We start from the raw sequence: 25517 nt of genomic DNA, 5'->3' as shown, positions 1-25517 counted from the left end.
GTGGGGGGAAATCTGAGTATGGAGTCTGAATAAAAGAAGAAAATTCCTTTACAACCGTAAATGAAAGTACATGGGGAAAGTCTGCACTCGCAAAATAAGACCTCTAACCTGTCATTTAGTCTATAAAAAGGTTTCAAAATATTACAGTAAATCCGATCAGAATTTAAGCCATCAGCAGTACTTGTTCAGTGCTTATACAGAGCGTAGGAAAACTGCTCAGTTAACTACTCAGTGGTTAATTTTTCACTCCTACCAACCATTCTGTGCAATTCGGCTGGGGCCTCAAACCCGTGATACTACGGTGGAGAAGATGAATCCGATTTGGGCTTTTGTTTTCTTTTTTTAAAAAAGAGGCTTTTCCTGTTTTAAAGCAAAAATGGTATTTTATTGATTTTATTTGATCCTGAAAAATCAAAGAATTACAAAGGTTATGTACAAGTATTTCTGGAAGTAAAAATCTGGGATCTGTTGCCAAGGTTTAACATCTGTGTTTGCTGTCTTAACCACTGATACAATAAATACGACCGTATAAAATCTTGCACATAGGACTGTCCATCTGCTGTGTTGAATTGCCTTAATTTTGCTTTATGGATGGAAATAATAAAGGCTTAGCTAATTCAACAGTGTGGAGGCAACTTCATTCCAGTTCCACCAGCAGATCTCCTTCTCCAACGGTATCACCAGCTTTGCAGTGCACAGCTTTCACCTACAGCACAGAAACAGAAACAATTTCCAGTCTTCCTCAACAGCAAATAAATTTAAATAACTCAGAAATAAACGGTTAAATAAATGGCTTGGTTGACATTGCATGCACGGGGTAAATGGCCACTATACAACGTCACGACCACCACGGGGATCACAGGCGTATGTATGTTGGAAAGCCCTCGAGAGGTTACCAGCTCGACCTCCAACGCTCAGAGTCCAGCTGAGTTTTGAGTACCTGTGAGGATGGAGACTCCACAACCAGTGGGCAGCCTGCTCCAGCCCTTGACCAAATCATGTCCAACTCCATCAAGGTCTTTAGGCACCTACCACTTGCTGGTTTTCTTACTACTTAGGTGCTTGGAGATCTGAATGTCAGATTGAGATGGCGCTTCTAAAAATTAAAAAGCACTTTTCTTCCACTTGTTAGCACTGCTGTTCATTTACTACTAAATTTTTAAATCTTTTAGATGACAAGCTGACTCTTCAACACTCACACTTGAATGTTTCAATGAACTATTCCAGTTTTCTTGCATTACAGATTTTAAGTATAACTGAATTTTGGGACTGGAGCCATGAAGTGGTTTTCCCTCAATCCCCAGACAGCTAAGATAGATTGATTCACATCTGAATTTGGATCCTTTAACGTAACTGAACTTGGCAAAGGGATACCACTGTCAAATAAATGCAGCTACATCTGTAGATGAATTACATACTCATGTGCAGAATCCTGAATTTTAAAACACAAACATCTTATACTAGTCTCTCATTTCCTCTATAAAAGGCTGTAATGTGTTTGAATTCCCTTTCAGCACATGGAGCTCCAGAAAAGACTTGAAACTGTATATTAAGAATTTGCTTGCAATATTCAGAGGTCACACTGACATGCCAAATCCTAGGTCAAAACCTCATTCAGCAATTACCTCAGTTTAGTCATTCAAACGTTACCTCAGGCTCCTAAAGGAGACCTGCAGCATCCCTGAAATACCAGGCTACTATGGCTACACTATTGCCGACGTCTGAGTTTGAGAGTCTAAAGCCCTGTGAGCTGCGAGCGTCTCTCCAGCTCTGCAGCACAGGCACGTTCGCTGCGTTGCCCCAAAAATAAAGCTGAACACCGTACACAGGCAAAGACATCATGAGAGACACAAAAAAGGGGGTGCCCCAAGAAGGGTGTGGCCAGCAGGTCGAGGGAGGTCATCCTCCCCCTCTACTCTGCCCTGGTGAGGCCACATCTGGAGTACTGTGTCCAGTTCTGGGCTCCCCAGTTCAAGAAGGACAGGGAACTGCTGGAGAGGGCACAGCAAAGGGCAACAAAGATGATTGGGGGACTGGAGCATCTTTCTTATGAGGAAAGGCTGAGGGATTTGGGTCATTTTAGTCTGGAGAAAGGAAGACTGAGGAGGGATCTTATCAATGCTTATAAATACTTAAAGGGAGGGTGCCAGGGGGATGGGAACAGGTTTTTCAGTGGTGCCCAGTGACAGGACAAGAGGTAACAGGCACAAACTTGAACATAGGAAGTTCCATCTAAACATGAGGAGGAACTTCTTTACTTTGAGGGTAGCAGAGCACTGGAATAGGCTGCCCAGAAAGGTGGTGGCATCTCCCACTCTGGAGATATTCCAAACCCACCTGGACTGCGCAACCTGCTGCAGGTGACCCCGCTCTGGCAGGGGGGTTGGACTAGATGATCTCTAGAGGTCCCTTCCAACCCTGACCATTCTGTGATTCTGTGATTTCTAAATCAATAGCAAGGCAGCCTAACCATTTCCCAAGCCTCAATCTTTTAAGAGATGAAAGCAGGGTGAAAAAGATTCTACTTCTTTCTTTTCTTTTTCTACAAAGCCAAAGTTCAGCAAACATCGTAGCTGACTAGTGTTTCTGACTCCCCAGTGATTTTCGACACGCAGCGGGGCCGGCTCCTCATCCTGACCCACGCGCAGCTGTCCCATAGGAGCCAGGAGGCACACCAGTTCCTCTCCATCTTTCCCTCATTTTTAAACCACCTGCAGCTGGAGTAAACTCAAAGTGGATAAAAACAACGCACTTTTCTCACAATTGCAAACAGGAAGATGGGGTTTGATGCAGAAAAGGAATTCAGCCGGGAATGAAAATGGGAACGTTTTCCAGCTGAAGACAAACGAACTGAGTTTCAAAACATGGTTTCAAAGCATCAAAACACAGATTAACAGCCAGTGCCAAACATCCCATTCCTGTGGAGGGGCCAAGTTGTTTTAGCACTCAGAGCCACGTCTTTGCACCGCAGAACAGGGTGAATTCTGTTTAGCAGCTTCATTTCTGCACAGCCCAAAACTTTTTTTTTGCTTTTTAAAATTCTTAAAATTCTAAAGAATCAAATAAATTGCTTATTATTAAAACGCAGGTGCCATGGGGACATTGCGAGGTGCTGAATGGCCTGCGCACCATTCAAATCCCACTTTGAAGGATTCATAAGCAGAACGTGGGTTTTACCTGGCATCTGTACAAGAGTGAGTGGGAGATACTTATTACTGGGAGAAGTACAAGCAGGATTTTAAGGAACAGGCCCACAGGTTGCAGCACACCTTGGTGGGAAAGGGAAGGTTAAAGTCAAAGATAAAAAGGGGTGGATGGGAGAGAGAATGGCATTTTAACTACCAATACTCACTAGTTAAAAACAGTGGATGCAAAGAGCAGCAGCAATAAGGGCTTAAGCAAAGATGAAAACCTAAATGCTGGGAAACATTAATCAAGTGAGAAAACCAATTAAATAGGAATTAATGCATGAGCTAAAATAATGAAGTGGCAATGTCAGAGCAGGAGGAGAAGGTACGTTCTCCCTCTCTTTGCTATTTGTTTCCTCGAGACCCAGTTTTGCACTAGATGCGCTGGAGGAGGCAAGCCCTGGGTCCCAGCCTCAGCGACGATCTTAGTGCTGTGCCAAAAAAAGCCTTTCTTGTAAACACACAAACAGTCCTTGGCGCAGGGACCCATCTTGAGACCTCAGCGAATCTTGCCAGTGAGTGACCCCGTCCCTGCCCCGCAGAGTCAGGCTCCTCGCTGCCTCCCTCCGGGCTGAGGCAGCTCGCGCTGGGGTTTGGTTTGCTATTTTTAATAACAAAATGGCAGCGCTTCAGGGAGCGCATACGGGCCCGTCCCCGGGCAGAAAAGGGCTTGGACGTGCTAGGAAATATAAGAATATATAAGCCAGACCTTTGGCAAGGACTCTGACCCTCTCACTCCTCAAGAGTGACTCTGCTCTCTCCCTCTGGAAAGGATGAGGCAGGGAACCCTGTCTAGATGATGGTTTCAGACTACGAATTATAACCTGGCACAGGGATGCTCTGAAGCCCCAGTTTAGGGGCTGACAGTCCCCTGACCAGATGGGGTTTAAGTCATGCCCTGGTCATACCAGCTTAACCAGTTGCCTGCCCAGAGCGCTGCTTTTGGCACATTCTGTGCTGCACAAGGAGGAGAGTCCCAGCTCAGGGGCTGCAACGCTGATCCCCTTTAGAAGCAAGACACCGCAACGCACAGCCTTGCAAAGTTTAACACGCTTGCAAATCTCAGCTTCACATTTAACAAGCACAATAATAAAAAAAAAAATTAAAAAAATGTTTTTCTCATCTTCCTGCAAAAGCACTTTCTATGCCTTCTCCTGAGTGTTTTTTTAATGTCAAACTGTTTGCCATGAATGAATTAACTGGCAAAGACATCTCTTATTCAGTTGCTCTCTGGAAAGATGGAATTTGAAGAAATGGTCTGCAACACCTTTCAATTCAACTTGGCATTGTAACATCATAGAAAACAAATCATTTAGGAGAAAAAGAGTTATATGAATTTCTGAAGCCAGTAAAACTATTTCCTGCTGTGCTATCTAAGGCTCGGAACTACTTAACAGCATTCACAGCAGATGCAAATGTTAAATATTAAAGACACCTCACTTCGAAAGACTTACAACAATTAGACTTAATTCCTTAACAACCAGAATCCTCCTTTTTTCCTTTTAAAATTCTATCCTATTTGACAAGTTGCATATGGTTTTAAGTGACCCAAGGTAGCTTACCTTGCCTGTTTTAGCAGCAATCATACTGTTCTGCATTTTCATTGCTTCAATTACACAAATCTCTTGACCTTCGGAAACCTGGTAAAATTAAAGCAGTACAAAATGAGGAGAGAGGATTTGAAATGCTCTAAGTGTGTATGATTCTTCTGGAAAATAAAGGGATTATTTGATTAAATGCTAAAAAGACTTCCATGGCACAAATCAAGTCAGCCACACAGTCACGCCACAAACTACAACCACGAATCGCAGTTGCCTTTGACAAACAAGCAGCAACACGGGGAGAAAGGAATCACCGACTTACAATTATCACCCCAGACAAACCTGAAAGACTCCTCTCCCATCCCATCCCCTCAGCTCCAACCTCTACAGTTCGCATTTCACATCCATCACAGTTCGACGTGAAATCCAGAGCAAAATTTAATCTGTGCAGTTTTGGCCGGGGAGCCTTTAGCTTTGCTTCCCTGGCACAGATCCTGCAGATACTAATCCTGATGCAGAAGCCAAAAGTTTCTTGGCGCGCCTCCGGGGGAGCACGGGCTGGAAGCTCCGGCAATACCCAATGGGCCACTGCTGAGCAGAAAGTCACACCTCTGCACATGGCAGCACCCGGATGGCGGCTGATGACTTCGGACTGACGGACGGGAGCACGCCTGCAAGGAACCACCACCACTCATCCGCACGGGAGGCATCGTGGAGGCAAAACCATCATTTTCACCACAGCTGATAGCTCTTAAACGGAAACATTCAAGTTTCCTCCTTCTGCTTGTTTGCACTCTGCTAACAGGCATCCGCAAGCTCAAGGTCACCAGTGACCCTCTGGGCTGCTCTGCTGGGCTCCCAGTGCCTCCCAGTCAGATCTTCCCTCCAACACCTGGAACTGCACTGCGCAGAGGAAACAGCCGCTCAGGGCTTTACAGTGGTCACGCAGGGGCTGCCTATACATGAGAGGAAAAACACAGGATTCAGAATTTATCCCTCGTGTAACCCAGCGATCAGCCAGCCATCCCACGGAGATGATTCCTGCCGGAGAAGGGCGGGCGCTGTGCCCTACACGGCAGTATTTGGGAGCTGTGCAGGTACACTCCCCTGGGATGCCCGGCTCCCAGCGCCCACTCCAAGTCTTTCCGTTAGGCTCTTTCACAGATGTAGTCTGCCGTTCACTCATTATCCCAGCAAATTCAGGATGCCTGCACTCCGATGCCAAAGTTTCATTAAAGAGGGTAATTTGAGACCTGCAGAGATCTGGTTTATGTGTTGTTATACGTACCAGTGCCCTCAAAATTTATATGCATACATATATACACATAGATATATTTCTCTAAACATGTGTAAAATGAATAATACATATTTAAGGACAAGTGTGCACCACTTTGGAGGAATATACTGTCTAACAGACAGGTGTGAAGTCAGAGATGAAATGCACATTGCACGAAGCACTTTCTGAAAATTTAAATAAAGCTTTTTTTCTAAAGCGTGCGCTAGGAATGACTGAAAAGCACTGATGTCCTGCTATGGATTCTGAGCACGACAGAAGAAAAGATGTTACGTTAAAAGGTGCTTGCACCCCTTTTCTTCAACAGACTGCCAACAGCAACGTGACGGTTTTTGGGGGGTAAATAAGGAGAGTGTTTGCTATGGGAACATGGTGTACTAATCAGATACCGAGAATAAGCAACACTCAACACTTCACCTGCAGAAATTCCATCCCGAGCTTCAGGCGAGCATTTAAGTCATTAGCAGTGTCAAATTCGGTGAATAGTATCAAAGACTTGTTCTTTGTCCCCAGTTATTTGCCCTCTATTCCCTCTCCCCATCTTTTGTTGTCTCCGTCCTTTCCACACCTGCTGCTCTGCCTGTAGCCTTGTCCCAGCAGCTCCTTTCATTCCTTGCCTCTTTTCCTCTTCTTCTCCCAATCTCACCACTCAGCTTTTCTTCTGAAATTTCCAGACATTTCTGAGGTTAAGAGGAAGCTATGAATATCTACTTCTTAAAAAAAAAAAAAAAAAAAAAAAAAGGGGGGGGGGGGGGGAAGAATGTTTTGTTGGAGAGGTTTTTTTCTTATAGCATATTTCAGAAACAAATTTGCCACCTTCTGGTTAAACTCGGGTATCAGAGCACCAAGAACATGGGCCTCTAAAGGCTGCTGAAGATTGAGATGCTAAGGAGTGCAGCTTTGAATTGAGTGGCCTAATTTCAAGGGCACAAGAACCTCTTCTCTTGAGGCACGGTGCGATTCAACTGTAACATAGCTTCATCAGGTGGACGGCATGCAAATGAACCAGTTGGCAATTATCTAAACAGAGTTCTGGAAATACATCTCCTGGAAAAGTGCAGAATTGCCTCTGTAGATGTTAAGTACAGCACTAAAATGCCAGGAAGTGTTAGTGGCTGTGGGATGGAAATGTCCATGAATCCGAATTTCTCCTCAGTTTCCCCCCTTTCTCAAAAATAAAGTTTTTGTGGTTTATATAATACCTGCTGGGTTGATGACAAAGGAAGCGGTGTCTGGGAAGGAAATAACCCCCCAACCCCTAAAATATATAGATAAAGTATCCAGAGAACATCTAGTCTTACTAATTTGGAAGGAAGGAGGCACTTTCAGCGGGTACCATGTGTGAAAACGCTGTGTCAGTACTTCTGGTGATACGCAATTTCTTGAAAATTACCTTAGTGAAAGTGTGACTAAAGCACAGAAGTTTAATTACTGTTCTTACGTTAAACCTTTACAGCTCCACTTATTGTGTTGCAAAGCGACAAATCCTAAAATTAGGCACTTGTATCTCTCTTCTCTTTTTCAGTCTTTTGGGCATTGTCCAATTTCTTTCATTCCATAATTGCACATATCCTTTTGCCTGTTATTTAGCCTGCAAATGAAAACCACAATGATGTCCACAAGTTCTTGCTTTCTAACACATTTAAGGATTTATCTGGACCATTTTTAATTTTGCATTTTCATCATATAATTTCTTTCTTTCAGTGGATGGGAAACCAATGTAAACCACCATCTTTACATCTCCATTTAGAGAGGTCTCAGTGATGACCCAAATCTGTCAAAACAGGCAAATAAAATCAAACAAAATATCTGATTGACTGGAACCAAGTAAAATAAAAGGGCTCCTTTTCTTAAGAGAAATTAAACTCGGGTATCTTTCTCACAGAGTTACGGTACAGATAAATCTACCTTTACGTTGCTCGGAATATCAAAATAAACGCGTGATTAACTGTTAGACCTGCAGTCCTTATTTTAGTAGTTTATTTCTGCATGGCACCATTCAAAGTAGCTGTTTAGTTTTGTTCCCCACAGAGTGAAAACAAAAAAGAAAAAAAAAAGGGGGGGGAGAGAAGAAAAAAAAAATCATTGAAGAGGAGGGTACTTATCTTGATGTTGCTAACAATTCTGATGTGAATTTGGGAGCAGTCAATAGCACTGTTTGAATAACTTGGGGACTGCACGGTGGTGGTGATCTCCTCTGGCCAAAAGGTTACGCACAGGACAGGGGACTGTCTCCAGTCATTCCCCAACCAAGCAACTCGCGACACGGAGCGGGAGCAGAATCCGAGAAGCACCAACCCCGAGCCGTTTTCAACCGCACCTACCGGAGGACCACAAAATACTAATTGCACTTAGAGACAGGTCTCTTTAAAACTCAGAGACACAGAAAGACAGCGCACACCCGAGGGCATTGCTACCGCGGGATCTTTGTGAATACGGTACACTTTTCTCAGACTTTTGTGCATCATCTGATGAAGACTTAATGATTGTGACAGGACGTCTTCAATGTTAGGCTTACAAAATGGTCACAAGCCCCACAAGTCTTTCTGATAAACCCAATCGGCGCTGATGTATTTCCCCGCTCCCTGTCTAATTGGTGTAAAGTTTGCAGATCTGAATCGCCTATCTTTTATCCAGCTTGCTGCGTCCTCTCCTTTGACACGAGGTCAGGGTTCACATTCGCATCCGATTATCAAAGTGGCACTCATTAACCGGCAGCCTGCCTCGCACCAAAATGAGTTCGCTGGAAGGGGAACTCGGCCCATTTACTCAGCAGATTTTAGCATTTTAAGGAGGCCTGAATGTCACACAGTATTGCTACGTTTTGAGGAGTTTCAGACATCTCCAGCTGATGATTAATTGTGAGTGATGGGAAATAAAATCCAGTAAAGCCAGCTGCTTGCCATGGTCGGCAAAATTACTATAATGGATATAGGCTGCCAATTTTCCAGTTTTACTGGCAAGTCTTCCAAGTGTAATTAAGGGAAGTTATAAATGATATGGAAATCTATCAAGTCCCATTTATTTTCAGAGGACTCTTTCACCTGAGACTTTTATCTTCAAGCTTATAGTTTGCTTTGTTGTGCTAATGATTTAAACCACTTCTTATTTCTGATTAAAGCCCCCAATATCCTTCATAAGAAGTTAGATCCACTTCATTCAGAAGGATTTAAAGAAACAGAAACCTTTTTAAAGTTGTGTTTGTTAAATGTGCTGAGCTCTCGCCTCCTCCATGGAGGCACATCAGAGCCTCCTCCATCTTAGGCACCTTGCCACCGCCAGGACTTCTGCTTCCGACAAATTCTGAGGATTCGGAAAGATCTGGGGGGTCGAGGGAGGGAAAAGAGGGAATAAAAATAAAATAAAATTTAAAAATCCACCATCAACAAAACCCCAACTTCCCTCCAAATCCTAAATCCTCCAAAAAACAAAGATTGTAGGTGCTGCCTTAGACACTAGGCATTTAGCACAGGGTGGTGTTGCTCACTAATGTTGTTTGATTTGGAATAAAAGCATGAAAATGATGTGCAAAGGCCTAAAATTGGAGATGTAAAGGATGACTGCACAGTATTCCATTTCTCAATTTCATCCTTCAGAGCCACAAAATGGGGGTGATACAGTTACTGGATGAGATTTACAGTAACAGCTGTGGTCTTCCCACACAAGGGAGGACCTTCTAATGGGCTAAGGTCTGTTTTGAACAGACGGGGAGTAGCAAAACAAGGTTCCCTATTAAGGGTGTGCAGTAATATTCCTGATAAAGAAAATGAGGAGTGGTAGTCAGATTGCTTTAAGAGACCTAAATCTCCTTTCACTGTTAAAAAAAAAAAAAAAAAAATAGAGCTATTTTAGAAAGTGCTAACTGCTAAATAAATGAAAGACGTGTAAATGTAAGGGTTTGGTTTTTTTCTGCATCTCCTCGCTACGAACTGTAAAGAATGCATAGGAACCAGTGCCAGGGGCATATGGCTTTCTCCTGTGCTGAACATTCATACAAAAGACAGGTTCATCAGTCATTGGAGTATCTGGATAAAAAATTAGCTCCTGATGGATGGTATTTAGAGCTTACCTGCTGCTAGTACATTACCACAGAAACACAGGTTTTGAAACCCACATGACATTAGAAACTGCAGACCATGAAATACCCCACGTGCAAGCGCGCTCGTAATGTACGCCAGGTTATACAAAATAAGAAATAAGCTATTTAAACCCTCTGCCTAAAATTGGGCCCGCTGCAAGGAACCCTGGGTCAGCCCTACACAGGCCAATTAATGCACAGCATCTGCTGTATAGAAGCCGTGCATGAAGCACTTCCGAATGATTTCAGCAATTAAAACTGTTTCCTGCCTGTTCTGACAGCAACTGTTTCAATGCAAGAGTGAGCACCAAATCATTGTGTGCAGCTGAAAAAATTAAGTCTTTTTTTTCCTTTTTTTTTTTTTTTTTTTTTTAATCTTGTGAAAAGGTGGTGGGAGGGATGAAGATTTCTTACGGAATCGGATCGTTCTTTTGTTGTCCGACATTCTGTGTTTTTCTGCCAAATTAGACAGAAGGCTCAGAGGGTTTACGGGGCCCTCTACAGTATCACCTTCTGGTGCACTGTGGCTCCCTAAAAAGATGGATCAATATCAACCCTGCTGATTTGCCTACAAAAGTGAAAATCCCTCAATTACATTTTTAAGACCATTATATTTAGAACGCAGGTGCTCTGATGCGTAACATTTTTAAGGCTGTTGGCTCTGAAGGGAAAAAAAAAAAAGCAATGACAGCCCTAAGCAAAAGCGATCTTAGATTTGGTTAAAAGTGAAGAGAGAATCGGATTTGATTGATATCTCCTTTCTCAGCTTTGGGGAGACACCAGTAAACATCCCTCGCAATTTCCACTATGCTGAGACTCGTGTCCCTGTCGAGCTTTGTAAGTAAGAAGGGACAATGCAAGACGGTGCCATACGAAACGCAGTTACCCCCTCTCTTGTAGGCTCCTGCAAAATAATTACAAACATTCATCTTGTTTACGGTTGTGCAAAACCACCGAAGAGCGACTTGAGTATGCATTCATTACCTAAAACCCTTCTGAAGATACTGGGGTTTTCGTTTGTTTATTTGTTGTTTAAACTCAGCCCATGCTGGTATCATTCCCTTCCCGGATTTTTTTCTCTCTGACTTGTTGGCAATCTGGCAGCAAGCATCCAACAAGAAAACAAATCAAGAGGAATTGGATGAGCAGCAATTGAAATTCCTTGACGTTGTCCATTACCATGTAAAATAATTAGTGCAGGTTTTCCCTTCTTTCCAAATTAACTTTGAAATGGGAGCTACAGAGCTGCAAATATAATTAGGGGCAATTAACAGTACTTGACAAATCATTATTAAACTTTTTTTTGCCACACTCCTTTAATGAAGACAGCGCATCTCAAATTTTGTGACCTCTGACTAACCAAAGGTCAGTGATGTCCCCCTGACAGCAATCAGCACTGGTCATTGCACTCCCACTTATCCAAAACACACTTCCCCAACTGCTTCTGAGACCTCAGCGTGTTGGGAAGCGATACGCAGTCAGAGCACTTCTGGGGGCGATTCTTGTGCCCAAGGCAAAATTTAGTTTCCAGCACACCAATCGTTATCAGTCAACTTTTTCAGTAACAGCTAAAAAGTTACTTACCATTCGAAACAGCAAAGCACGCCAATTAAAAAAAAAAAAAAAAATCTATGATTCTTTTTTCAAAGGACAGTAGCATTTTTCTCCTAGGAGGAAACTCTAATAATATTGACTATTTGTACCTCATCATCCGAATAGGGTTTTATTCTTAATTACACTACACTCGAACACAAATCTAAGACTCTGCAATTGCATAAAGATATAGAAGAAAAATCTATTCAAGTCAAATATAAAAATTACATAAATATGTTATGGGCAATTACTACAGTTAAGTTTTTTTTAATGTAACCACAATTATTACTTGAAGCCTCATGTCATAAGAATGGTGAAATATTTGAATGCTTTTACTCTTGAAATTTCACAACTGTGAAAATGGTTTAATTTCCTGTTTATCAAGTCCCCCCCTCCCCCTAAAAAAAAAAAATATACCCCAAAAAATTATTTAATACACAGAATCATAAAAATTACATGAGGTTTGTGACCACATTTGGTCAAATTTCCAAACTCTGTTTCACAGAAAAATGCAGTTAATATTTGCTTAGGGATTGCCGAAGAACAAGAGGGAGGAAAGGAGGTAAAAGGAAAGGAAAAGGAAACACAACAATAGAAGAAAAAAAAAAGATTCACACACAAGAGAAAAATATTATTTGAACTTAAAAATATCTTACTAAATTATCAGTACCATATTTATCGAAATAAAATGTGAAACTGTTACCTAAGCAAATACATTTTTAATGTTTTTCCTGGTTGTTATTTCTCTGTTATAAATTCCAACCAATATAAATATGATAAGAAAGAGATTTTTTTTAATTTTTTTTTAATTTTTATTTTTAGATTTTGAGGTCTGAAGGGCAAATATAATTTAAAACAACACACAACTGGCCGATGGCAACAGGTAACTTTATAACTCCACCTTTTCTTTCACAAGAATGAACGACATAGTGAGAAACAGAATTTAGGAAGCTGTTTTGTTTTGGTTTTTAGTAGTGAGCATTTCAGCAGTAGAGGTCAAGCAAAGCATATCTTTTCCCACAGCAAGAACTTTCCTAGGCTTTTGAAATGGAAAATTGTGGAGAAAGAGGGGTTTTTTTAACTATTTTTCTAAAGAACAACAAGACAAATTGAAATAACGTGCATGTAACTGAACTCGAAGAGGAATGCAGTTTAGAAGAACTGGAATGCAGCTTAAAACGGCTTCCTCAGTTGTTTTTAAAACATGGGATCATTGACAGGAATCTGTTCTGTAAGTTACACAGCTAAAAGAGCAACCTTCAAGATCTGAAATTACTAAGATCATTAGCATATACATTTAATAGCTGACATCTTGGTAGAAAACAAATCGCCCCATGCAGTATCAATATCCATGGCTACACTAGCACCAATTTGAAATCATAAGAAATTTTGATATGAGAAAAGTCCATTTAAAGCGTGGTTTGAACGGTGACGAATTCCAAAACCTGGGGTAATCTTAAATTACTGGGAAGAGGAGAGGAAATTTAGAAACTTAGGTCAAAATAATTAACTGCTCTCTTCTTTTGGCAGTAGGCCTACAAAGATTCAGTAACGGTGGGGTGTTTACCCAGAGGTTCTTTGCTTTTCCATATTTATGGATGGGGGGGAATCATTAAAGTGATTTGGGCTACCAGCACTGGGGTTAGCTTATTGACCAATGCCTGGCTTAGTAATGCCACCTGTTCTGCCTAATTTAATTAAAAAAGAAAAACAACCAACAGAAACATAGGCTAAAAGAAAAACACCTATGCATTTCTGACAGATGGAAAACTGGAAAAGCCAAAACTATGTTCATAGGTAAAAACAGAGCAAAGGCTACAAGGCAATCAGGACAGTTAAAATCTTTTTTTTTTGTTGCTGTGAACCGTTCAGACTACCAAAGTTGGAATAAGTTGTGGGAGCGCTTCGGGTGCCTTGCTTTAAACGGGGTACAACAAGATTGCTTTACCTGGTCAGTACCTCGGGCTTTCCCCGCTCCTGCGGTTTCAGCGCACAGAAACCTCCACGCACAAAAATCGAGCCAAGCGACTCAAGACGAAGAAGAAATACTTGCAAGCGCCTGCCTGTTTCCTGCTCTCTCAAGTAAAGCAGTGAATTTGTGCGGCTCAAAGTCGTTTTTATGGCTCTGTCTTTGTGGTGAGATTAAAACCGCGAGCAGTGCCACCTCCACGCTCGGGCACAAAACTGCTGCAGTGTGGCAGCAGGGATGGATTGTGCCACCATCGGCAACAGCAGATATGGAGCGAGTCCCTGGGCCGGACTCTTGAAGCCCAGTGGTTTCTCTTGCCTTTGGCACCACGGGGAACCAAAAAGTAACTCTCTCAAATCAGAATTTCCTCCTCATGCAAACTCATCATTAACAATTTCTTTAGAAAATAAACATGAAATGCCCTCAGCCACCAAAATGGGTATTTCCTATATAACGTGACTGTGTTATCATGAGGAATGTCAGCTAAATTTATTACATCTTCTTTCCCTACCTAAATAATCTTAACCTTCTTTCCAGTCAGCCCGATTTCAAATTTTGTTGTTGTTTATGTTGCTTTCTGCTTCTGAGCGCCTTCATTGTGTTTCCAGGAATAACTGAGTGACAACTAATTACAGTCTTCTGATCGCATGAAGGAAAATAAAGAAAGTAGAAAGTAACTAAAAAGCTAAAAAAAAAAAAAAAACTGGCAGCATCACAAGTTCTGCTTCTCTCTCAATGACAAACAGCACTTCCCCACTGTGTTACTAAAATCTATAGATCATCTTACAGACAAAAGAAAATAAATTCCTTGCATATGCAATATCTTTTGGCAAGAATTAATTGAAAACTGCTTATCAGAGCAGCTGGATAGAGGATGCCCACACGATCTTCTATTGGGCTTCATCAGACCAAGTATTTTTCAGCAACAGCAGCCAAATGAGAACACTGCGCTTCCAGGAAAAACAATGATACATTGAGTGAGAAAAACTAACGCAGAGATCGGCATCGCCTTCTCGTTTGGCTAAGGACACACGGAGAGGCACTAACAAACACCATATGCTTTACCTGACCGGGCGTGATGCCCTATAGCTGAACCGCAGGCAATAAACACAAGTTTGCAAGTGCGGCCGTTCAGACAGAGATGAGGTGTCCCTCTCTAGGAGTTTCTTCACCATTCGTAAAGTTACAGCTGAAGGAGGGGTACGGCAGCCCAGCTCCCCGTGCTACTGAGAGCATCCCTCTGTGAGCGCGGCACTGTTGCGGGGACCGTGCTGCGCTAACGCTATTTCGCATAGACCACAGGTTAGGAGAAAACAATCTCGGAGTAGCTAATAACCAGACAGCTTTATTGCTAGAGGCAGCAGCAGCACCTGAGTGGAAGGATGGACAACGACCTCGCGCTCTCCCATTTGTCACCTGTGCTGTTTTCACACGCCGTGCAAATCTGAGCTGCCCACACCCAGTTGCAAACACAGACTAGGAGCTACTTAAATTCCCATTTCTCCAGCAAGCTAAAGAAATAAGACTTTTCCCAAGCAGTGCAACAAAAAGAGCTGTATTTATCAGGGAGCTACAGTTCCCTGCCCATCACGCCTTGAACAGCTGTACTGAGTGAGCTGGCTCCTGACGGACAGCCAAGACGTGTAATCTGAATCACACCATCCCACTGCTTATTCAGTGCCGATAGCTGATGCTACCCTCATCTCACTCACTGGCTCCCCCTTTTTTTTTTTTTTTTTTTAACGTTTTGACACTAGTCCTGAAAAGGAAGGATTTAAGTTAAACCCTTTTCAATAACGCAAATGTGTTTTTGCAATTAAAGCCACACAATTAGCATTGACAAGCTCAGGTCAGCAGAACATAGATTACGCCCGCTCAAATGCTCTGCCACTCAGTGCCTCCAGCAAAAAGCTGCAGGAGAGGAGAAGAGAGGAAAAAAAAAAAAAAAAAGCTCCACACATTATTTAACAACTTGTGCTCTGATGCACTGCACCACTTGTGGATTTGTGGAGGGAGGTTTATTTATTTGTTTACTTAAAATCTCTTTGGCTCTGGCCTCCTTCTCCAACGGTTCTATTCCTTCAAGATAACAAGAGCTATTCTTCGGGGCAAGAAGGCTGATAACATTTAGCAGAATTAACTTTGCAAAAAAAAAAATCTTAAACAAATTACGAAAAGGCTCAAAATCTTTGCCTTAAAAATGTTTCCTGTCACTTTTCACACACACACAAAAAAAATGCTGAAGATCTCCCTCATTCAGCCACTCTGACTGCCTAGACACAGAAGTAACAGATTTCTCTGTCCATGCGATGACATAGTGCTTAATTTTAATTGAATACTGCTGTTTTTAAAGGTATAAATAGTGTGTGTGTGCATGTATAGGTCACAAAACTAGAAAGCTACGTGTAGAAGCTAAAAGAATTTCTCTCTTGCTAATTTTTATACAGCTGTACTTAGTTCTGTTTTCTCAGAAATGTCTTTATTTCATTAATACAAATACTTGCACCTACAGGTCTTTAACATTAACATGATGACTCCCTTCTCTCTGCAAATAGACAGAAACAACCGTATATTGTAAAACCAGAAGCGGCATCACAGCAAAATGTAAGCAAACAAATCACTTTACCGGCACGATTGATGACAGTCACAAAGTAAATGCGGCGCTGATTTTGGACTCGAGATCTTAACACCATTTCTACATCATCTCTCAAGAAAATCTAGGTTTCATTGCCATAAGTTAGGAACTCTGCGACTAAAGCTTTCTGTTTGTATCTAAGTGCCACATACACGTTTATGGCATCATTTAACTGACAATAGCACTTTAAAATTTACCTGCACAATCCGATTCAAATATTCCTGTGTCTGCATCACTCTATTGCTTTCAATGGTTATGAGAGATAAGGGTCCTGACCTTAGAAATAAGCTGTGATACAACATGGTAGAATTTCATATAAAGCTCAAGTTCAAGTAGGTGTTTACATGTAACTCTAAAACACTGCATTTACATTCGTTTCCAGCTCCATGTAAGGTAAGACGCACTGGAAATCCCCAGGACAGCAATGGCATGTTCTGTTGCCCTTCTGTATGTCAAGTTTACTCCTTTTGCAGGACGAGAAGATTCTCCTAAGAGACTGGGAATTCCCAGCATGGAATTCCAAATTCAGGAAAGTCTTATGTCTTGCAAAATTCTAAGATGGGGATTCTTTAAAAAAAAAAAAAGGGGGTGTGGGGAGAAAAATATCTATCCTGTCTCCTTTCTGTTTAGTACTATTTTCATTGCTTCAGGGCAGAAAATCAACAATCCCCTCCTGCTAGCACTAACAGCGTATATATGCTTACGTACATTTACATGCACATATACACACACACAGTATTATTCCACCTGCCAAGGCATTTGTGATAAAAACCCAAGCTATTTGTTGAGTTTCAGCTGTGGACTTGTACCCAGCTGAAAATTTTCCTTTTGAAGCCAGTTTAATTTGAATTGTGCTTCCTTATTAGTTTTTATAATTCAAATGAAAAGCAGCACACATCCTTCAGCACACTTTACTCTACAGGTGAGGTGAAAAAAAAAAAATAGAGCTGTGACCTGTAGTTTCAGTTGCACCAAGGAGAAATTTGTGTGGAATATATAATGAAAATGCAGATATATAGATCACATTTCTTACCGTGTCCCCAGGCTTGACAGAAACTGCCACCACTGCTCCAGGCATGGGAGATCTCAAAATGCTGGAGGTGTCCTCTGCTGCTTTCTCTGGCATGTACTTGCTCAGCTCTGCAGCAACCTTCGTCAGTATTTGTAATTTGTACTAAAGAATAGGAAGAGGAATGTTTTAGAAAGCTGCACCTTGATGAATTCCAGTCAATAATCTGCACTATTTTATGGCATGTTTTTATGTAATACATCTGTTATCTGTTCTTCACAGGAGTGTCTAAAAATCACTGTTTGAAATCTTTTATTCAGCGTTTCATTTTCAGGATGTAGAAATAAAAATATGCAGCCCCAAACTGCAGCAATGAGAACGTAAAAGGGAAGACTCAAGTACAGTAAAGAATGTCAGATTCATCTCAAAATTAGAGGTAGAGAGGGGACATACAAATTTAAAAACTGGAAATATCCTTCTGCTTACTGCACATTTATCTTTACTGGATAAGGAATATTGAGGAATTAATTTCCAGTGCTGTGCTGAACTGGAAATTGACCTTTTGGGATTCTGCCAGATTTTCAATGACATGATTGATTTTGAACATTATGTTTACTTTTTAAACATTTCTTTTTATCATGTATTTAATGTTTGAAGTTAATAACTTGCTTAAATTTTGCAATTAAAACATATTAAACAATTTCACTTCCATTTTTTCATCCACGGGCAGAATGATGGAACAATGTGGTTGTATGGAATATACTTTATGTGTAATAAAAACTGTTCAGCAGCTGTTACCTACCTTGAGAAAAAATAATGTTTTCTCTAGTATGTTTTATAGCAGTTAGGAATGGAAAAGGATGACCCTCAAGTGTCTGAGGGATTCCCTTTGAACAAAACCTTTCTGAAAACATGTATGTGCGTACACTAATTTCAGCTCCAGGCTTTTAGTTTTTAAAAACTTGTAATCACTTCGACGGATAATTCATTGCACTTAGACAGATGGCCTTCACATTTGTCCCAGGGCACTTGAAAAAGAATGCAAAAAGCCAGTAGATGGCAGCAGGTCTCTGCATGAAACTCCTGCCTCACCAAGGCCAACTGAGTGAAGACCAGCACCACACTTCATCAATAATTTAAACAAAGGTTTTAATAATAAGCATTGGATGAACCGCATTTACAATTCAAATGTGTATTTTGCTGATGTAAAGTTCAACACCTTGCTTTGAACAGTATGTTTCCCTCCAAAACAATTAGCTATTGTTTTATTAGCAATAAAATGTCTTTACTTTTCATTTTTACACAGACAGAAAAAATCCGATATCCTTATGGTGAAGGTAAAGGGGGACGCTACCTTCTGCTTCCGTAGAGAGTAGAACAAGGTACTTAGAAATGCATGCAGAAGGTTATTAACTCTGCAATGACATCTTTAAAAAGCAGCTTTCAAAGCCAAATTAAAACAACGTAACAGAAGATTATCATCCCCCATAAATGGCGTTTGGACACGCAAGATTATGTACGATGAACAGTGCAGCCGTTCAGTTAGAATTACTCGCTTCTAATCAGAAATACAACCAAACGGTTAAATGAACCCATCCTCCACCATCACCACCCCCGTAAACGGAATAAAACGCCACAACAGTATTCCCAGAAGCTGTAAGTGGCACCCGAAGATTTGAGAACCCATTCCCAAACGTGTGCCTCGGTTACAACTGATATGGCACGGGGAAACCAGCCCCATTTTGTATGCAAAAAGCTGCTTTAACTCCAAGCCTCCCGCAGGCACCATCATGACAATTAAGACTGTGGCACTCACATTTTCCAATCCAAAAATACAGCTAGTTCTCTCCCTGCACAAGCAACTACGTTCAGCGCGACGTGCTCCTTGCAGTTTCTTTTTCTAGAAGTAAAGCCTGCGTGTGTGTGTGTGTGTGTGTGTGTGCATATGCATGCATGTATGCACGCCTGCATGTAGGCTGTAGGGAGAGGGGAGGTGATGCCTATAGGAGATTTGACGACATAAGTTGCAAACAGAATTGCAGCGGTGTGACAAGTCAAATAATAACATCTTCTGCGTGTTCCTCTACTCTCGAGTGTCTGTTTTGCAATCAAGACGTACAAGTGTCTGCCAGCCTCTGAAGGATATGATCCTTAAGTGAAATTACTGTGCAAATAAAAGCTTTTTACTCCTATTAAAATTCATCTGAGTCATAAGTGGCAAGGAAAAAAAGCTTGCAGCGTGTATTCTGCTGTCAATCTAATAAACATTCTGTGCAGAGGGACTATTTATCAAAGATAAATTGTACTTAAAAGTCCTTCATTAAATCTATGGGGGGGAATATAATTACACCAAATTGCACAGTTTCAGTATCCGTGGTTAGTGTCTTCTTTGTACTCAGAGTTTGAAAATAAAGAAAAAAAGAAAAAAAAGGAAGAACACAGGAATAAGTTAGATTTCTGGACTGTGTTGTTGCCTCTTGCCAGAGACTGTTTTGATATGATTTCAAAGGATTAGATTTAGACGCCATTTCGTTTTTGAAGCCACATATAATACTTCCGAGCTGCCAAATTTCAAAATTTTAACTTGACGTGAAAGCTAGACCTTCTGCATTCATCTAGGTTGCAGTATTTCGCAGGGACTGAAATGCAGAATTCCCTACGCACTCCACAATGTACAGCAGCGGAGGAAAAAAACACGTTCCTGAGTCCGCCGCACTTTAAAGCTCAGCTCTCCACACCAAGTTAAAATATCCCTACCAAACATTGTTTTTACTATCTTTATAATTTTCATATCTTTTAGATTCCTTTCTCTGCAGGACTCCTGCTTTGCTTGGAGTGAGATGTGAGAGTCAGTACACTCAAAGCTTTAAAACGCAGGTCTTTGTTATTGATGAGCTGTTCCTTTTCCTTTTGTATTTGTTTATTGTTCTTTAGTCTGTTTGGGGGATAAGCAAGTTACTGTAATCAAAAAGTAAAAAATAACAACAGTAAACTTGTGGGGAAAGGCCTTTTTTTGGCACGGTTGGTTCACAAATGACCTTTCCGAATGTAAAAAGACAAAGCCCAAAGAAAGGTTCCTTCTTTAAGATTACCTTTGATGTATTTCTGCTGCTGGCTGGACCCCACCGAATACCCGCATAAGCGTCCCTTTGTAAGGCTGTTTCTTATCTCTGGGGGATGAGCTGTGCAGGGGGATGCAGGGGTGCTCTTCACCTAACCCAGGTGCAGCCAGGGGCTCAGGGAGAGCCACCATGCTCTCTGGAAGACCACCTCAAAAACGCCTGCCAGTGCCGCTAAAACAAAGACAATTAAGAATACACCCTCCCCACTCCTTTTTTTTTTTTTCATTACGTGATTAACGTTGCTGCTATGCCCTTTATTTAGTGAGGAGAACGCTGAACATAACGAAGCAGAAGTTTTGATACACTACTAACGGAGCGCGGACGAGGTTCAGGTTTTCTTCCTTTATTCTCAGGAGGAGATGGGAGAAAGAAGGGGCGTAAATTGGGGAAGGCTGTAAAGTTTGGGTTATAAATAGAGGCCAGACGGTTTCCACTGGCCTAAACCAGAAGAAACATCTGTTGGAGTCATAAATAGATAGCGGGTGGACTCTCAGAGCAAGGAAATCTGCTAGCCATCAGGTCTGAGCTGATGAGTAGTTGTCACCAGCCACTGCTCCACTCCGCAGGGTTTCAGTGCCTAATTCTGCCAGCCAAAGCACAGTTAATGAAGAGGTACCCGAAAGGAGCCGTACAGCTTTTGACGGCATAGAAAACAGGTGTTTCTCTTCCACAAGACTGTTGGAGTCCACAATCGGTTGACAAAAATTATAGTAGGGAAAAGTGGTGTTACTTAATAGTTTTCTAAGGGTAACAGTATCCCATCCTACCTCTCCCAGTGAATTACTTGGATGTTTATGTAATGCAAAACTACCTCTTACAACCAAATCCCCGTGACAAAAAAGAAGAAAACAAAAAGGTGTAATAATAGCAGTGCAAAGGAGTAAGGGGAGGAAAAGCAAGCAAATACAGTGAAAATTACACCTTGGGTTTTGTCAAGGTGGTTTTTTTTTTTTTTTGTAGAAATATACCGTGCTGATCCCCCAAGTCAGTAGGTAAGAAGTAGACCAGCTGCTACAAAAAAGTTGGCCAGGGCACATCTGACCCCATCTTTACTTAAAAACAAGTTCTGTAGTTTGCAGAGATATGGTTCCCTTGCTGTGTACAACAGAATATTGTAAACGTTCACTAAAATGCTCAAAACTGTACTCTGTTACATCTCACATTAGTTTATTAAATATGATCTTCCCTGTACACCTGAAACTCGTGTCCCCAGAAGCTGTAAATGTTCAAACTCCATTGGAGATTTTACAGAGCAATCTAATGTATCACTACCCATGTGTTACTTACGGCAGTGTTTGGACTGCTGGCCAGATGTGGATTTTCAGCATGCTGTACCTAAATGTTCAACCATGTTTTTCAAATGTCTGTCATTCTTGTGGTCAGAAGGGTGAAAATCTTATGTAGCTCAGATTTCAGTAGAGAAACTGTCTGCTGTGCGTCTTCATTATTTTCGCTAACCTTGCAGTCTCGTTTTTGGAATCAGTGAAATTTATTAACTGCGGTCACGTAATTTCCTTTTAACATTCCTAATCTGCATCCTGCCTCAAGTCACTTAACTGCTGTCACCTGCGGTTTGACCATGGTGGATTCACAAGGAGTATGTTACTCAGTATTCATTCAAAGCAATACTAAGCAATGTTCCAGTGCTGAAAACAACGAGCATGCTGCCTTTTTTATTAACCATTTTAACATTTTACCCTTGCTTAAGGATTTAAACAGGAAAATGATGAATTTATTCCATCCTACTTGAAGGTGTCAGGCACCCCCTTCTTTCAGAGTCGAGGATTTCTTACTCAACAAGGAGATAAATGACATTTTGCAAATCACAGGGGCTTTTTTTTTTTTTTCCTGAGCTCTGAGTTCTAGAGCTAATTTACTTCCACAGGGTGGTGGTGAGGACTGGCGTTAACACCTGCACAAAATAACGGCACTTTCAGTCTAATGGAGAAGCCACCACTTAACATGCTACGGAGACAGTAAAAAACCCCCCCAGCCACAAAAACTCATGAGCCTTTAGTAGGAGCAAAAGAGAAAGAAAAAAAAGAGAGAAGCCTCACCACCATAGAGCACACACTCCAGCAGCAGAAACTTAATTAGAATTGTAATTCAGCCACGTTTCCCACTTTCCATTCCTTGTGTGACACGTAATTAACACTCTAGAGAAACCTACCAAGGGTTAAAGCCACACCAAAAAAAAAAAACAAAACCAAAAAAATCTATATTCCCTCCGCTCGGGACTAAGGCTGAATAGGTAGAAGGGCAAAGGTAGAGCCGAGCTGCCGCCGGCGGAGCGGCCCCGTTAGCATCCCGCTTTGACAACTCCATCAGCGCAGTCTCAAGGTAGCTGTCAATCAGGATGCATCATTTAATACAACAGCACACTGAGGATTTTCTCCTACAACCCACATGACAGCCCCTCTACAGCTCTATTTATATCAGCGCCCGGTTGTGTTTACAATGCCGCCGTAATTAGAAAAGATGCAACAGGCAGCAATATTATTCAGATTTCCATTTCGCCGTGCTGCCATGGAAAGTGCGATCTTGCTTCACAGAGTCACGCTAAATGACAAAAGCGCTATTTTCTTCAGTCTCTGTGCTCAGACAGCACTTCATTTGCAGCTATCTATAATTAGATTAATGGTGTAGTGCCGTACAAAGCGGGCCCACTTCACATCAGATAGCATATGAATTAGGACAAACACTTATTTCAATTCCAGGCAGAGAAAGCAGTGACTGGGGTATTTAGCATACCCTTTATGGTGGAATGAGATGTTAATTGTGTACCATTACCTCTAAACTGCTTGCTTGTTGTATAAATCACTGTGCTAATTGATGCAGAGATAGAAACGTAGCCACGGGCAAGAAAGCAACGGAATGAGAGCTGAAGATGGTGGATAAAGGATTATCGAGTAAAACCATATGGAGATGAGGTTCCTTTGAAACCTGCCCACAAGCAGGACCGCTATGAACTACAGGGGAAAAAGTGCTGCACTGAGGCTTAAGGGGGAAAAAAAGAAATGTACGTATTTTACATCATCGTTTCAGAACAGAATCTCAGTGGCGAATCCGAGCCAAGCAGAAAACTGAAGAATAAACGTGTGTAATGAACCTCAACACACACTTCCAAAAGCCGAGTAGCAGGCTGAGAACGCCCTGAAAACAGTCGCCACAGTGCCTGGATTTTGGGGGCCCGAGTTAATAAGTAACACTTGCAAACTATCCAAAGCAGATGTTCCCCTGACCCATCTGCGGACTGGAAGCGTAGGCTCTTTAAGCAGAAAATGTGTCTGTGCTAAAAAAAAAAGAAAAAAAACCCCAACAACTAAAACTCAAGATATTCAAGTGGCTACTGATAGGTTAAATGACAAATAAGGAGGAAAAAGGAAAGCAGCTTTACACACCTGTAGTAACAACTACTACGGAGACAAGAAAATCCCTGAAAACCCCCCTCCACGTACTGCGCAAGCGGGAGAGCAGAATGTCTCCGAAGTCAGAAGTAGCTGTGTCAGCACCAGGAGTAACACAGCCTGCTCTCTCACAGATGGGGTTTGTCGTTGTTTGTCATGTCTAAAACAGCATTACAGCCTTGGGGGCGTTCATAACTGCACTCCCCAGTGTAAATTCTCTCGCCTTAAATAAACGGTGAGTTTGACCAAACCCTCTGCCCGCACTCCCTACCGCACAGAGTCGCAGCCTTCTCCTCTAGCTGGACACCTTTTATTCACGGCATGGGTTGAACTGGACCATGATGCTTTTAGGACCCTTCCCGCTCCGTTACATTTGGTTGAAGTCGATCAACTGAGTCGAAGTAACTGGGGAGCCGGGGGACAAGCACACGCGATGGATGTCCAGCATGTCTGCCTGAGCCTTGGGTTCCTGGCAAAGGTGGCTAAAAACGGCATTATGAAAGGAAGATGAGCTGCAATGCCATCTTGAGCACCACATTTAAGGACAAGTCAACTGGGTGACACGCTGACCTTTGAGCCGTGCTTCTTCCCCTACAGACACTGCAAACGTTTGGCATAACTCTTCTGCAGAGGAGTTGCTCTAGTATACATGCTGGAGCCAACACCACTGCACTCTAAATCATCTCCCCTCTGCCTCCAAATTATTATACTATTTTTTTCCTATCTTGTTCAGAAAACTTGAACTTGCACACAGCTAAGATTTAGCTTCCCACTTTGATCACTAACAAAATGCCAAGACAAGATGCTAGCAACTAAAATACAACTCAGTGTCCTATTCTGAGAAAATAATTTCCCTCACTCACAACACGATACTGAAGAGCAAACGCTGACTTTCAGCCACGAGCTCTAAGATCTTAGCACGGTGAAATAAAGTTCCGAAAAATACAAGGTACCTTTCCCTTGAGTGTTCAAACCCCACTTCAGCGTTTGATACTGCCTTAGCTTAAAAGAGCAAAGAGAATTCATTATATCTACTAGGTATCTCACTGTCCTAAGGTTCATTAAAAAGAGAGAGATAGGGCATTTTCCAATCTTGTTTTTAATTTTCTTTTGGAACTATTCCTTTTTCCTATGTATGGCAGCTAATTGTTACTTGGGTGGGAGGGGTAAAGTGTTGCAGTAGTGTTTATTGACCTCAGTTCCCAAAGAAACACACTTTACAAATATATATGTGTATGTGTATCCATGCATATAAGGGAGAGCTTAGGGGTGGACAGTTACCCGTTGCAAAAAAGCAGTACTAACATACAAATTACCGCTTGCTGCAAAATCAAGTGAATAGCAGAAGAGAATCATGTATTGGTTGATGAAGTGCTTCAGTTACTTTGAGAGGAACCTTTAAGTTATTTCCAACACAATACACCAAACAGAAGTAAATAGAGTGATGTTAAAGACAGCATTCGCTGTTTTGAAATGACAGTGGAGTTCAACAGTTTAGATTTTGGTCACCAGACATACAAAGCCTGTGGATCATCCTCCTTTATCACTGAAGCTTACAACTTTAAGAAAATGCTAAATAGATCTGGCCAACCAAAGGCACCTATGAAATAGAAACAAATGGCAGTAGAAAAAAACACTGCGTTGCCTACTTTGAAATAACACCTCCCAAGTGTGCGGCTAG

At 41.7% G+C, this 25517-nt stretch overlaps 1 protein-coding gene across 1 annotated transcript in view; it reads right to left on the bottom strand.

Annotated features, from left to right (window-relative positions):
* Nucleotides 1-367: 367 nt before the first annotated feature.
* PCCA (propionyl CoA carboxylase, alpha polypeptide) overlaps nt 368-25517 on the bottom strand; it is a 306936-nt gene continuing 281786 nt past the window's right edge. The window contains exons 22-24 of the mRNA XM_009892045.1: nt 17332-17472; nt 4751-4828; nt 368-706 (exon numbers count right to left, since the gene is read on the bottom strand). Coding sequence (XP_009890347.1) covers nt 638-706; nt 4751-4828; nt 17332-17472 — 288 coding nt within the window. The 3' untranslated portion in view covers nt 368-637. The remainder of the gene's footprint in view (nt 707-4750; nt 4829-17331; nt 17473-25517) is intronic.

The sequence above is a fragment of the Charadrius vociferus genome, unplaced genomic scaffold (genome assembly GCF_000708025.1).
Source record: "Charadrius vociferus isolate BGI_N301 unplaced genomic scaffold, ASM70802v2 scaffold110, whole genome shotgun sequence".
NCBI lineage: Eukaryota > Metazoa > Chordata > Aves > Charadriiformes > Charadriidae > Charadrius > Charadrius vociferus.
This window is presented reverse-complemented; position numbering and strand designations above follow the sequence as displayed.